At 43.3% G+C, this 15648-nt stretch overlaps 2 protein-coding genes across 8 annotated transcripts in view; both read right to left on the bottom strand.

The window, feature by feature from the left end:
* The window catches only part of ARHGEF6 (Rac/Cdc42 guanine nucleotide exchange factor 6), a 386722-nt gene that overhangs the window by 225125 nt on the left and 145949 nt on the right, over positions 1-15648 (bottom strand). The gene's annotated exons all lie outside the window — the stretch shown is intronic.
* LOC115094590 lies at positions 5769-7246 on the bottom strand. The gene is made up of 2 exons (XM_029607807.1): positions 6499-7246; positions 5769-6397 (listed from the first exon to the last, which is right to left on the bottom strand). Exons 1-2 carry the CDS (start codon positions 7205-7207, stop codon positions 6273-6275), a joined length of 834 nt encoding a protein of 277 aa, XP_029463667.1. The 5' UTR covers positions 7208-7246; the 3' UTR covers positions 5769-6272.

Below are 15648 nucleotides of genomic sequence, written 5' to 3'. Positions count from 1 at the left end.
CTGATTGGCTTACTTAGTTAAACTTAAATTTTTACTTAAACTTATTACTTAGCTGGACACAAGAAGCTTTAGTGCCTCCTGTCTCCTGGCTGAGCACAGCTCACAAAGGATCTGATTGACCCCTCAGCAGCCCCCAAACTAGTTACAACAGGGCTCTTTCTGGATTTTTTGTCTTTTGCTTTAAATGAACCCTCAGCAAATTTATGCCCCAATATTAATACCTAAACAGAGATTATTAGTGACAGCTAAATCCAAATAAAGAGAAAGATATTAGTGAAGCAGTATCTGACTAGATCTAGAGGGTTTTTTTCTTGAATCTTAAATAAACCCTAGCAAATTAATGCACAATGTCAATATCTAGAAAGAGAGAGAGATTATAATGAAAGCATAGACAGCGATATATTATTCACAGAAGCCCTCTAAAATAATTTTAAATTAATAACCAGTTATTCCTTAGCTGGACACTGGAACAGTCTGTCTCCTGGCTGAGCACAGCCCACCAAGAGAGAAGCTCTATAGCCCAACAGGCCCTGATTGAGGCCTCCTCCTCCAATGATCATTCAATCCCTGTAGTTCTTCTGCTGGCAGAGCCTAGGGAACTGTCAGCTATGCTGTTTTCTGGCCCTGGTTCCTCCAGCTGTTTTAAAATGTATGCGTGTGTAAGAATCCCTTGGCTATTGTACGCAGTGGGACAATACCACCTGCTACGCATTCCCAAAGGGTGTGCAACAGAGTTTTTAGATACTGACCCACAGAAAATTCTAGAGAGGAGCTGTCAGTGAATGGACAATCATACTGCAGTGAATAAATTAATACTTAAGTGCCAGAAGCTGGCATTAAATATTCAGCAGAGCAGGAGGAGGTAAAAACCTCCCTCCACTGGGCTTATTGGAAATTTGGGGGTGGGGCGGCAAGCATTTGCAGTCTAATTCGGTTTAATATGGGGATGAGCTGGGGAGGTGTAGCTGGGCTACTCTGGCCATTCTATTTTTAAATTCTCTTGCAGGGTGGGCCTCACTTGGCCTGCTAGGTTTGTTTGTTTGTCTTTTTTTAGCGCAATATTCAGTAAATTGGGGAACAATAAAATTTACCCAGGTTTCTTTAGCTGGGTAACTTTAGCTGCGTAAATTCAGCACAACTCTTATCCAGATAAATTCCGCTGAATACTTGGCTAAAATTATCCAGGTAACCTTAACTGGATAACTTTCCCTTTTGCCAGCTTAATGAATATTGACCTGTAGCTATTTTCCAACTAATCAGGGGTTCTCTGAGGGTAGGGGGGGGGGCAGAAATCTGTGTTTATTGTTTTTGCAACACAGGCACTATTGCCAGGTACCATTTCCACTTGAATCAAATACATGGACTTCCGTAACACAAATGTACTACCATAAAAATACAAAACTTACAACCCCACCCCAAGTAACCAATGTCAGGAATCTGATCCTTCCCCCCCCCCACCAACCCCACCATTCTCCTCCCTCATAAAACCCAGACTGACCACTTTCTCTTTGCACCACACCCTGTCTCCACCACTCACAAACTCCTTACTCACTCTGTTTTACCACCAGCTCCAATGCTTGCTGTGTAGTGGAGCCAGCGGGAAGAGAAGGAGAACAGAGGCCCACTGGCTGCTAAAAGCTTTTACAGCTGAGGAGTCATCGGCATGGAAAAGACAAAAACAGAGTGGAGGCTCCAAGGCTGGAAAGGGAAGGGGTGAGAGAGTACTAGGGGCAGTGGTGTTTTTCTGGTGCTTATTCAATAGACACCTATACATTTTTTTGCATTAGGGTTAAAGCCTACAAAACAGGAGACTCACTTATCTAGATGAGCTGGAAATATATACTGCTGCACATCCTGAAGTAAACCTGTATTTGCCTGAGAGATGGTAGAAGAATTTGATAGGTCTATAAATCCTGGCATAGGTAGGTATAATGCTCATTCCTGCTGTCACTTACACTACAGCACCACCTGCTGGCCACTGCTGCACTGGCACAAAAGAATAGGCAACTAAGCTTCAATCAGTACTAGTATGAGTGCAAGAAAGACCAAGAGAAGTAGGGCTGAGCAAAGGAGGGGATAGACTATGGCAAAGACTGGAACTCCTGACTGCCAGTCTTAAAAATAGAAACAAAATTTAAATCAGGCTAGGGGTGCTGGAATAACTACCCAAAAACTTGAAACCCCAAAATAAATGATCTGAAAAAGAAAGTAACACCTCAAGAATGAAACTACAGGGCTATCTACTCAAGTCTGCTAGTTAAAAAAAAATAAAAATGTCACACTATTACCTTTTCAGGTACTGCAGAATAAAAAGCGTCAAGACATTCCAGAGTATGCTTTTCTGAGAAGGCTCTTTATCAAACTGTGCCCAACAATGGCCCTACTGTCAATGACAGATGGTCCCAGTAATCTCACTCAAGGTTTATTTTATTGGCTCTACATAACCCTTGGCCATTAGAACATCTCCTGCAAATCTTCCTCAGCACACCAGGTGACAAACCTCCCACACAGATACATTGGTGAAATATACATGAATACAATCAGAACCCTCAGAGTGATCCCCATGTGTTCATTTTTATCACTTCTATACCCACAATCCAGTAGGAGCACTGAGAGGAGAGGATCACCTTGCTGATGGCTGAAAGGAATCAGTAAGTTTTTGCTTGGGAAATTTTCTTTTTTAAAAGTATTGGGACAAAGTTAACTATTTGGGAATATTATTTAGTGTGTTTGTGCTTTTAATAGTCAGTAAGGCAGGGAATAAACTGAAGTTAGACTGTTTGTATTTTTAAATAGTCAGTCAGTAAGGCAGCTAATACACAGTAGTTAGTGTGTTTATTTTTAATAGTCTGTAAGGCAGCTAATAAGCAGAAGTTAGAGTATTTATATATTTAAAAAAAAAAAAAAAGTAGTCAGAAGCAAGAAATAAGCTAGGAGCAGTGTATACCTAAGTAAAAAGGTTGAAAAGTTCAGCACTCCTTGGAAAGGTGTTAAGGTAGTGTGATTTGGTTTGATTAGGTACCAACATTTGTTAATCAAGAGAGCAGTGGAAAAGACACTCTGGCTGACTAACTGAAGTTAGACTGTATTTCCCAACCCTCACCCCTCGCCCATCCACCCCTAGCTCATCCTTTAATTTATAGGCAGGTGCCACTTTCACAAAAAAAAAATAAAAAAAACCTTATTGAGAGTTTGATCATTCCCCTGCAGGCCACTACCAGACATATAGTGAATTCACTAATACATTTAAAGGACATTAATTAGCCACATTCCTACTCCCATAGCAACCTAAAACTTAACTAGGAACTGAACAAATTTGAGATGAAGGCAGCAGTCCAGCAACAAGAGGGGGGCTTCCCAGTCTTTTGCATCGAGTGTCACATTTATTTATTTATTTATTTATTTAAATTTCTTATATACCGGCATTCACGATGGGAGTCGCATCATGCCGGTTTACAAATAACAAGGTGTGACAACAGAATAAATACTTAATAACTTAAAAACATTAACATGTGATAGAAGAATAAGGTAGCAGTTACAATAAAACAGGGATAAAATGCAACTTGGAATGAAGAGAAGGCAAAAGAGAGATTAACACTGAGATAACAAAAGAATGACCAAGGTAAATAAAACCAAGGTAAATAAACCTGCCTCATTAAAAAAAAAAAAAGAGAGAACATTATTGAGTTGTCAAAGGTTGTTGATTACCCTGACGGGAGTTCTTAGTTGCTTGAGTTGAGAGTGGGTTCAGTTGGTGTCTGGAAAGGCTTTCAAGAATAGCCAGGTTTTAAGTCTTTTTCTGAAAGTGGGGAGGCAAGGTTCCTGTCTCAGTTCTGGTGGGATAGAATTCCACAAGGTAGGTCCTGCTGTAGAGAAAGCCCTGTCTCTGAGAGTCCTATGGTTAAAGGTTTTTGCAGGAGGCACCTGTAATGAGTCTCTGTAGGACTCTCTGATAGGTCTGATGGAGGTATGTTTTTTAAATGGGATTTGGAGGTTAAGCGGAGAGAGTTGATGGAATGCTTTGTAGATGGTAGTAATGGATTTATATAAGATTCTATAGTGCACTGGCAGCCAATGTAAGTCTTTGAGAATCGGAGATATGTGGTCTCTTCTTCTTGTGTTTGTCAAAATTCTGGCCGCCGTGTTCTGAACCATCTGAAGAGGTTTAGTATGAGAAGACGGGAGACCTAATAGAATAGAATTGCAATAATCTAACTTAGAGAAGATTATTGATTGCAAAACTGTTCTGTAATCGTGGAAATGGAAAAGTGGTTTGATTCTTTTTAAGACGTGTAATTTATAAAAGCAGTCCTTCGTGGTTTGATTAATAAAAGATTTTAGATTTAGCCGATTGTCGATAATGGCTCCTAGGTCTCTTACATGTGAAGTTTGAAAGCCGGTTGGAGGATTTGAGGTGAGGTTACTGTTTTCAGGGGAAATTATGAGGACTTCGGTTTTAGCAGAATTTAAGATTAGATTTAGGCTGGAGAGGAGGTTGTCAATATTTTGAAGACAGTTTTCCCAGATTTTGATAGTTTTTGTAAGGGATTCTTTGATAGGGATGACAATCTGGATGTCATCTGCGTATAGAAAGTATTTGAGGTTAAGATTGGTTAATAGTTGACATAGGGGTAGGAGGTAAATGTTAAAGAGCGTGGGGGAGAGAGAGGAGCCCTGTGGAACACCTAGCGAAGAAGGGTAAAACTGTGATTCTTTGTTATGTATTTTGACTTTATATCCTCTGTTTCCCAAGAATGATTTGAACCAGGCAAGAGCAGAGCCTGTAATTCCGATGTTCGCTAGTTGATTTAGGAGAAGGGAGTGATTCACGGTGTCAAAGGCCGCCGATAGGTCGAGGAGTATCAGCAAGTAGGCATGACCTTTATCGAGGCCCATGATGAGGTAATCTGTCAGAGATATGAGAAGTGATTCTGTACTTAAAGATTTTCGGAAGCCGTATTGAGTGGGGAATAATATGTTGTTGTCTTCGAGGTATTCTGATAATCTGGTGTTGACTAATTTTTCTGTAACCTTGGCTATAAAAGGAAGGTTGGATATTGGGCGGAAGTTGGATGGATCTTTAGGATTAAGGTTCGGTTTTTTTAATAGGGGTTTGATAGAAGCAACTTTCAGGTCGTCTGGATAAATTCCTTGGGCTAAGGAACAATTGATAATGTCAGTTAGGGTTTTGGAGATGGTATCTGGTATTAGCAGCAGTAGTTTGGGAGGGATCTGGTCAAATGGGTGGGATGATGGTTTCATTCTCTTCAATACTAACTTGGTCTCTGATATTGCAATGGGTTCGAAGGCTTGTATAGCAATGTCATTGCAGTGATGGCGGAATGTGCTGGGTGGGGCTAGGGTATTCGTTTTTAGTTGAGATTGCAGGTTGGAAATTTTGTTACTGAAGAAGATGGCCAGCTCCTCAGCTTTTTCGTGCGCTTGGTTGAGTGGGATGTCCGGAGAATTGGGTTGAGTTAAGTTCGAGACGTAAGTAAAGAGGGCTTTTGAATCGAAGATGAGGTGATGTATCTTGTGAGCGTAGTAGTCCCTTTTTGTTTTTAGTGTGGCGCTCTTGTAAATGTGAAGAGCGAGTTTGTAAGCTGAGAGGGAGGTCGGTGATGGTGCTTTACGCCATTTATTTTCTTTTTGTCTCAGTGAAAGCTTGAGTTTTTGTAGTTGGTCATTAAACCAGGGTTGTCTTCTGGCGGCATTATGTTTAGGTTTTTTTTTTTTGGTTTTTTTTTATTCTTTATTTATCAACTTTTCAAAACAAAATACAAAGTAATTTGCATAGAATCACAAGAGATTGAGAAATTGTTCTTTACATGAAATTCTTATTTGAAATTTAAAAATTAAATATTGAAACATGACAAAATTTCACAATCTCTACCTTTCGTAGGTAACTGAGGAGGAAAGAGAATAAAAGGAGAACATAAGAAACAATTTAGAAGTAAGGCTGGGTTTAAACATCAGATTCGTTTACTGGATCCAGCTCTATGGGCTGCGGGGTCTGCTCTCGTGCCTCTAGAAAGGCTTGAAGTTGTTCCGGACTAAAGAACACATAAGTATTCCCCAAAAGTTTGACTATGCACCTACAGGGGTACCTTAAAATATAGGTACCTCCTAGTGCAAGCACTTTTGGGCGCAATGAAATAAACTTTTTCCTTCGCATTTGCGTTGGTTTTGCCAAATCTGGAAAGATACGAACTTGACCGCCCATAAAAGAAACATTTAAATTTTTGAAATAATTCTTCATAATTATTCCAACATCAATTTCTGAATAAAGAGTCACAAACAAGGCAGACCTTTCTGTAATTTCTTCCGTTGTTGTTTCCAGAAAATTGGTTAGATTTTCCATATCTATCCCCATACCAGGCGATATTAAGGCTCCTCTCTGTCTTAAAAAGAATATTTTTTTAACAGGCGGAACATTCTCTGGTGGTATCTTTAGAATTTCAATAGCAAATTTCTTGAAAGTCTGCAAAGGCAACTCACCCATAACTTTGGGGAAATTCAAGAGTCTTATATTTAAGTGCCTTAAGTAATTCTCTACTGACTCCAATCTTCTCAAAGACGATAGTCTTTCATTAACAGAAACTGCACTTAAATCTTGCAATTTTTTAACATCCACAGTTACCTTTGTCAAAGCCTTTTCCAGATTCGTGTGGTCAGTTTCGATCTTAGTCATTCTCTTGGAAACTTCCTCTAGTTTACAAGCCTGTCTGTCGAGCTTCGCAGCGTTCCCTGCTACCAGATCCCAAAGGGCGTCGAGCGTTACAATCGCTGGTTTTGTTAATCTCTGTGGGATAAGTGGAGAAACCGGCTCTGCTGTTCCTTCTCCGCTGGCTTCATACTCCTCCCCTCCTGTAGCCTCAGCGGAGACACGAGCACTGGCTGCACCCCCCACGTCTGCTTCGTCCCTGGGCTTGCCTCCCAACTGAGCATGCTCGAAGGAAGTTCCTGCCGGCGTCTCAGCAGGCACAGAGTCGAGCAGTAGAGCTGCTTGAATCAGCGTTTTAGGATCCGGAGGCGTCAGCGATAGTTCCCCGGGTGAGTACTGGGCTCCTTCCCCTGACTCACCAATGGGGGTAGACGTCCTCGTTACTGATGTCGGGGTTGCATACTGATAAATCAGCCGCTGCCCTTCCAAATTATCCGGTAAGGGAGGATATATCCGGATTTTCCCTTTTCTCTTATGTGGCATTGTAAAAAATCGAAGAAAAAAGGCTTAAAGGAAATTTTTAGGGAACGAGGGCACGGAGCTGCTCAATATGCGACCACACCCGCGGCCATCTTAGTTCCTCCCCTTTCCATGTTTAGGTTTTTTTGTTGCCAGTGGGCAGAGTTTATTAGCTGCCGATTCTGTGATGTTGGACCATGAGTGGAGAGCCGTGTTGGGAGTGGAGATGTCTATGTGGGGGAGTTCTAGGACAAGGTGTTCGTGAAGTTCATCGGATGAACATAGGTTTCTGTAAGTAAATTGAGGTTGAAGATCTTGTTTGATGTTAGATTGTGCCAGCGAAAAAGTGGTAGAAATTAAAGCATGGTCTGACCAGGGGACTATTTTGCATATGGGGGGGGTGCTGAGTACGCGATGCCTGAGTTTACAAAAATGAGATCCAAAGTGTGTCCTGCTCTGTGAGTAGGGTTGTTGATTATCTGCTTGAATCCCATGGCGGTCATTGCATTTAGGAAAGTTTCACAGTTTGTAGATGGAGAGGGGTCATCAACATGTAAGTTGAAGTCTCCCAAAATGATGGCTGGAACCGCAAGATTTAGGTTAGTAGCTATTATTTCTAGAATGGGGGAGGCATCTGATTCCAGCAGTCCCGGAGGGGCGTAGACTAGAATGATTTGTAGCTGGTCAGATTTGAAAAATCCGGCTTCAATTTTTGTGGGAGAATGAATTGGGAATTGAGTAAGTCTCAGCTCTTTTTTGGCTGCAAGGAGAATACCCCCACCCTTTCTTTTCTGTCTGGGAATAGAGAAGAAGTCATGGGATTCCGTAGGAAGTTGGCTTATTAGTGCGGTGTCCGTCTGTTTAAGCCATGTTTCAGTAATTGCACAGAGGTCGGGTTTGGTGTCCAGTAGAAGGTCATTAAGTATTAGTGTTTTTTTTTTTGGTAAGGGATTGAGCGTTGAATAAAATCAGAGAGAAAAGAGCCAGGCCTAGTGTCTGTGTAAGGGGGGAAATCATGATAGGAATGAGTGATTTATAGGTAGTTGGCCGTGAAAACACTGATGGGTTTCTAATGAGAAATGACCTTTGTTGGAGAATTGGAATAGGGAGACCAGTATGCATTGAGGCTTGGAGGGGTGAGCGCTGGATGCTTGCTGGAGTGGAAGGAGGAGCGCTGGATGCTTGCTGGAGTGGAAGGAAGAGCGCTGGATGCTTGCTGGAGTGGAAGGAGGAGCGCTGGATGCTTGCTGGAGTGGAAGGAGGAGCGCTGGATGCTTGCTGGAGTGGAAGGAAGAGCGCTAGATGCTTGCTAGAGTGGAAGGAAGAGCGCTAGATGATTGATGGAGTGGAAGGAAGAGCGCTAGATGATTGCTGGAGTGGAAGGATGAGCGCTGGATGATAGCTGGAGTGGAAGGAAGAGCGCTGGATGATTGCTGGAGTGGAAGGAAGAGCGCTGGATGATTGCTGGAGTGGAAGGAAGAGCGCTGGATGATTGCTGGAGTGGAAGGAAGAGCGCTGGATGATTGCTGGAGTGGAAGGAAGAGCGCTGGATGATTGCTGGAGTGGAAGGAAGAGCGCTGGATGATTGCTGGAGTGGAAGGAAGAGCGCTGGATGATTGCTGGAGTGGAAGGATGAGCGCTAGATGATTGCTGGAGTGGAAGGATGAGCACTGGGTGGAAGGGTGAGCGCTAGATGATTGCTGGAGTGGAAGGAAGAGCGCTAGATGATTGCTGGAGTGGAAGGAAGAGCGCTGGATGATTGCTGGAGTGGAAGGATGAGCGCTAGATGATTGCTGGAGTGGAAGGATGAGCACTGGGTGGAAGGGTGAGCGCTGGATGATTGCTGGAGTGGAAGGAAGAGCGCTGGATGGTTGCGTTGGTCTCAGGGCTATTTGAACAGAATGTAAAAGGTCCTCATTGAGCCTAGGCTTCAAGATGTGGTTGTAGATTGGTGGAGTTTCACGTAGCTGTAGTTGTTCGCAGGTGGGTGGTGTCGTCTGCAAGAGGCCTTTGTTTGTTTGTTGGGCTTCCCTGGGTGGAGAACGGGGCTCCTCGGGGCTGCAACGAAGGGGCGAGACAAAGGGGCTGGCCCCTTTGTCGTGCTCCTTAGGCGTGCGACGCGCGGCGTGCGACGCCTAGGCGCTGTGTGTCGATTTAAAGGGCTCCTGGCCCTGCTGCTATTGGCGGCTTGTGCGGGTACGGATTGGCCGCTTCACGGCCCGGAGGAGGGCTGTGGGTGGCGCCTCGGTTCGCGGCTCTGCACCTCGTGGCCGGCGCTGGGGGCTGCTGGGGGCAAGGGTGCGAATCAGGGCCTTACCCCGGTGGGTCTCGGCGCCGGCTGCGCAGGCCTCGCACGATGGGAGACGCTGGATCGGAGACGCTGGAGCAGGTAAGAGGGAGTTTCGCGGCGCCGCGGTCGATTTAAAGGGCTCCTGGCCCTGCTGCTATTGGCGGCTTGTGCGGGTACGGATTGGCCGCTTCACGGCCCGGAGGAGGGCTGTGGGTGGCGCCTCGGTTCGCGGCTCTGCGCCTCGTGGCCGGCGCTGGGGGCTGCCGGGGGCAAGGGTGCGAATCAGGGCCTTACCCCGGTGGGTCTCGGCGCCGGCTGCGCAGGCCTCGCACGATGGGAGACGCTGGATCGGAGACGCTGGAGCAGGTAAGAGGGAGTTTCGTGGCGCCGCGGTCGATTTAAAGGGCTCCTGGCCCTGCTGCTATTGGCGGCTTGTGCGGTTACGGATTGGCCGCTTCACGGCCCGGAGGAGGGCTGTGGGTGGCGCCTCGGTTCGCGGCTCTGCGCCTCGTGGCCGGCGCTGGGGGCTGCCGGGGGCAAGGGTGCGAATCAGGGCCTTACCCCGGTGGGTCTCGGCGCCGGCTGCGCAGGCCTCGCACGATGGGAGACGCTGGATCGGAGACGCTGGAGCAGGTAAGAGGGAGTTTCGTGGCGCCGCGGTCGATTTAAAGGGCTCCTGGCCCTGCTGCTATTGGCGGCTTGTGCGGGTACGGATTGGCCGCTTCACGGCCCGGAGGAGGGCTGTGGGTGGCGCCTCGGTTCGCGGCTCTGCGCCTCGTGGCCGGCGCTGGGGGCTGCCGGGGGCAAGGGTGCGAATCAGGGCCTTACCCCGGTGGGTCTCGGCGCCGGCTGCACAGGCCTCGCACGATGGGAGACGCTGGATCGGAGACACTGGAGCAGGTATGAATTTTTACCCGCCGGTGAGAAATTGTACATGTGCATGCGATGCAAAGAGCTCCTATCTCTCAGAGAACGAGTCCGATCTCTGGAGGCTAGAGTGGCAGACCTGGAGGAGCTGAGGCAGACAGAGAGGTATATAGATGAGACCTTCAGGGACATAGTAGCCAAGTCCCAACTTCAGATTGGCAGCCCTGGTGCTGTCTTGGAGGAATAAGGTCTCATGATCAGAGAGCATCAACCTGGTGCAGCAGGAAAGGATCCTGTAGCAAGGACCTGCTCTCCAGGTGGTGCATTGTCCTTTCGCACCGAGGATGTGTCTCCAAGGCCTACTGCCCAGGAGGGAAGGGTTAGGTCAGCCATCATAGTTGGTGAATCGATTATTAGGAATGTAGACAGCTGGGTGGCTGGTGGGCGTGAGGATCGCCTGGTAACATGCCTACCTGGTGCGAATGTGGCAGACCTCACACGTCACCTAGATAGAATTTTAGACTGTGCTGGGGAGGAGCCGGCTGTCGTGGTACATGTGGGCACCAACGACATAGGAAAATGTGGGAGGGAGGTTCTGGAAGCCAAATTTAGGCTCTTAGGTAGAAAGCTTAAATCCAGAACCTCCAGGGTAGCATTCTCTGAAATGCTCCCTGTTCCAAGCACAGGACCCCAGAAACAGGCAGAGCTCTGGAGTCTCAATGCATGGATGAGATGATGGTGCTAGGAAGAGGGATTCCGTTTTTTAAGGAACTGGGGAACCTTTTGGGGAAGGGGGAGTCTCTTCCGAAGGGATGGGCTCCACCTTAACCAGGGTGGAACCAGACTGCTGGCACTAACCTTTAAAAAGGAGATAGAGCAGCTTTTAAACTAGAACAAAGGGGAAAGCTGACAGTCGCTCAGCAGTGCATGGTTTGGAGGGAGGTATCTTCAAATGATTCATTAAAATTAGGGCATCCTGACAGTGAGGTTCCAATAATAAGAAAAGTAGTCCAAGTGCCTGTAACTAAAAACTCACCTGAGCTAAAAAATTCTAACTTATCCCTATCAATTAAAAAGCAGAATGAAAATACAAACAAAAAACAAACTTTAAAATGTTTGATTGCTAATGCCAGAAGTTTAAGAAGTAAGATGGAAGAATTAGAATGTATAGCAGTGAATGATGACATAGACTTAATTGGCATCTCAGAGACATGGTGGAAGGAGGATAACCAATGGGACAGTGCTATACCGGGGTACAAATTATATCGCAATGACAGAGAGGGATGGCATAGAGTCCAACAGGATAAACATCCTGCATGAGACTAAATGCACAATCGAATCTTTATGGGTTGAAATCCCTTGTGTGTTGGGGAAGACTATAGTGATAGGAGTATACTACCGTCCACCTGGTCAAGATGATGAGACGGACAGTGAAATGCTAAGAGAAATTAGGGAAGCTAACCAAATTGGTAGCGCGGTAATAATGGGAGATTTCAATTACCGTAAACAAAAAAGGGGACTGAACTTTAATTCAAAATATTACCTATAGTGACGGTGTCAGCAAGCCAGACGTTGTGATTCAATCCCGAATCCAACCGGACCTCTAATCATTCACCATCACTTGAACAACTATTTTATTATTTTTGTATGAAACTATTTTTTATATGTTTTTTTCTTTTTCTTTAAAAATTAGTCAAAAAGACTTATATAATCCACTCCATAATTGACATGAAGGTAAGAAGTAGCTGGCATTCTCTCAAAGTGTTGTGTACAAAAACGCCCAACACGGCCGATGTTTCGCTTATTAAAGCTTCCTCAGGGGCATTTAGATGGATATCAACATGGGAGTGTTTTGCCGATTCAAAATGGACCTGACATGGACCTGACATTCTTCTGCGTCGCAGAAGAATGATTGAGATGTCAGGTCCATTTTGAATCGGCAAAACACTCCCATGTTGATATCCATCTAAATGCCCCTGAGGAAGCTTTAATAAGCGAAACATCGGCCGTGTTGGGCGTTTTTGTACACAACACTTTGACAGAATGCCAGCTATTTCTTACCTTCATGTCAATTATGGAGTGGATTATATAAGTCTTTTTGACTAATTTTTAAAGAGGGCGTTTTTGTACACAACACTTTGAGAGAATGCCAGTTACTTCTTACCTTCATGTCAATTATGGAGTGGATTATATAAGTCTTTTTGACTAATTTTTAAAGAGGGTGTTTTTGTACACAACACTTTGAGAGAATGCCAGCTACTTCTTACCTTCATGTCAATTATGGAGTGGATTATATAAGTCTTTTTGACTAATTTTTAAAGAAAAAGAAAAAAACATATAAAAAATAGTTTCATACAAAAATAATAAAATAGTTGTTCAAGTGATGGTGAATGATAAGAGGTCCGGTTGGATTCGGGATTGAATCACAACGTCTGGCTTGCTGACACCGTCACTATAGGTAATATTTTGAATTAAAGTTCAGTCCCCTTTTTTGTTTACAGTTCTCCTATGGGGTTACTGTGTTGACTCTCCTTGATATATTTTTGAGATTTCAATTACCCCAATATTGACTGGGTAAATGTATCATCAGGATATGCTAGAGAGATAAAGTTCCTGGATGGAATAAATGACAACTTATGGAGCAATTGGTTCAGGAACCAACAAGAGAGGGAGCAATTTTAGATCTAATTCTCAGTGGAGCACAGGATTTGGTGAGAGAGGTAACGGTGGTGGGGCCGCTTGGCAATAGTGATCATAATATGATCAAATTAGAATTAATGACTGAAAGGGGGACAGTAAGCAAATCCACGGCATTCGTGCTAAACTATCAAAAGGGAAACTTTGATAAAATGAGAAAAATAGTTAGAAAAAAACTGAAAGGAGCAGCTACAAAGATAAAAAGTGTGCAAGAGGTGTGGTCTTTGTTAAAAAATATCCTAGAAGCACAGTCCAGATGTATTCCACACATTAAGAAAGGTGGAAAGAAGGCAAAACGATCACCGGCATGGTTACAAGGAGAAGTGAAAGAAGCTATTTTAGCCAAAAGATCTTCATTCAAAAATTGGAAAAAGGATCCAACAGAAGAAAATAGGATAACACATAAGCGTTGGCAAGTTAAATGTAAGACATTGATAAGACAGGCTAAGAGAGAATTTGAAAAGAAGTTGGCCGTACAGGCAAAAACTCACAGTAAAATCTTTTTAAAATATGTCCGAAGCAGAAAGCCTGTGAGGGAGTCAGTTGGACCGTTAGATGATCGAGGGGTTAAAGGGGCAATTAGAGAAGATAAGGCCATCGCGGAAAGATTAAATGATTTTTTTGCTTCGGTGTTTACTGAAGAGGATGTTGGGGAGGTACCCGTATCAGAGAAGGTTTTCATGGGTAATGATTCAGACGGACTGAATCAAATCACGGTGAACCTAGAACCCACCATAGTGCTAGGAGATTTTAACCTTCACATGGATGACCACCCTTTATCAAATACCTGCCAGACATTAATGGACACAATGACAGCACTAGGATTCCTACTAATAACAGACAAATCAACACAAAAGGCAGGACACTCTCTTGACCTAACATTCATCAACTACAACTGCTTAGAACACATTAAAACAGAGTACACACAAATTCCATGGTCAGATCACTTCCTCATACAATCCACCATCAAATTTCTTAAACCACAAATAAAGCCAAACATAAAAGCTATAGATTTCAAGTATCATCCCCCATATAACACTGAAACGCCAAAAGACAAATTAGAAGAAAAATTAACAGAATTTGATAACAAGGACTGCTGTTCCTCAACTAAAGCATGGTTAAATGGAACCAACAAAATAGCAGATGAAATCAACCCCGTCAAAATAATACATAACAAAGAACTAAAACAGAATAATCCCTGGCACAACGAAAAGATAAAAGAAGCAAAGAGAAATCTCAGGAAAAAAGAAAAAGAATGGAGAAAGTATAAAACAACAGAAACACTAACTAAATTCAGAAAACATTTAGCATTTTACAAACAAATAATCTTTGACGCAAAAATAAAAAATATTACAGCTCTAAAATAGAAAAGTTTGCAAATAATCCAAGAACCTTATTCACCATAGTCACAAATCTCACCAATGACAAATCTGAATCACCCCAAAACTTACCTGAACAAAGGTGCCACGAAATAGCAAAATTCTTCAGTGACAAAATTACAAACTTAAAAACCAAAATCCCAAACACAACCAAGCAAGAAATTAAAATGCAAAAAAGAGATGTTACATAATGGTCCTCATTTAATGAGATATCAGATCTGGAAGTTGAATCCATACTAAAAAACTTAAACCCAGCTCCACATGTAATCGACACACTACCAACCTTCGACATAAAAAAAAGCAGCCAACATTGTTTCCCCATTAGCTAAGATCATAAACCTATCCTTAGAAGAAGGAACAATGCCAGATATATTGAAAGGGGCAATTATAAAACCAATTATAAAGGAAAAAAACAGCGACCCCCTTATCCTGAGCAACTACAGACCAGTCTCAAACCTGCCTTTAATAGCCAAATTAATAGAGAAAACTGTACAGAAACAATTAGCTGAACACTTAGACAACAATAATACACTGTATCCATCGCAGCATGGTTTTCGTAAACACCACAGCACAGAGATATTGCTGCTCTCGCTGACAGACAATATTCTTAGAGGTTTTGATAGTGGAAAACATTACATTCTAATAAAGCTAGACTTATAATCAGCCTTCGACACAGTAAATCATAAAATACTATTAAAAAGACTAGAAGAAATAGGACTACACAGCAAAACAATTAACTGGTTCAGTTCGTTTCTAAATAATAGATTCTTTCAAATACAAATCAAAAAAGTAATATCAGAAAAATGTAATCTTACAGCAGGAGTACCACAAGGATCAGCCTTGTCCGCAACACTCTTTAATATTTACATGCTGCCTTTATGCCTTCTAGCAGGACTGGGATCATACATTACATATAGGCAGACGACATTCAACTAATTCTACCAATTGATGACACAATTGAGAAAACATTAAACCTAGCCAACATGTACCTAAATATTATCAAAAGCAGGAGGAATAGTAGTGATCAGTGTAAACAGGGATACTTTATTGGTATTAGCCCGACTCTGAAAAGATACCCGTAGTCAGTTACTAGTTCACTTTCATAACTTGCAACCTTTGTTTTAGATATACATCACGCTAAGAGTGGCATTTGTTTTGCTTAAAACAAACATCAATCATACTTCATCTGGCAAGTTACTGTTCCCACGTTGAGTCAAAACACCAGTAAGTGC

The sequence above is a fragment of the Rhinatrema bivittatum genome, chromosome 6 (assembly GCF_901001135.1).
Source record: "Rhinatrema bivittatum chromosome 6, aRhiBiv1.1, whole genome shotgun sequence".
NCBI classification, from domain to species: domain Eukaryota; kingdom Metazoa; phylum Chordata; class Amphibia; order Gymnophiona; family Rhinatrematidae; genus Rhinatrema; species Rhinatrema bivittatum.
Note: the sequence above shows the minus strand (reverse complement) of the source record. Positions and strands in the feature narration are given on the sequence as shown.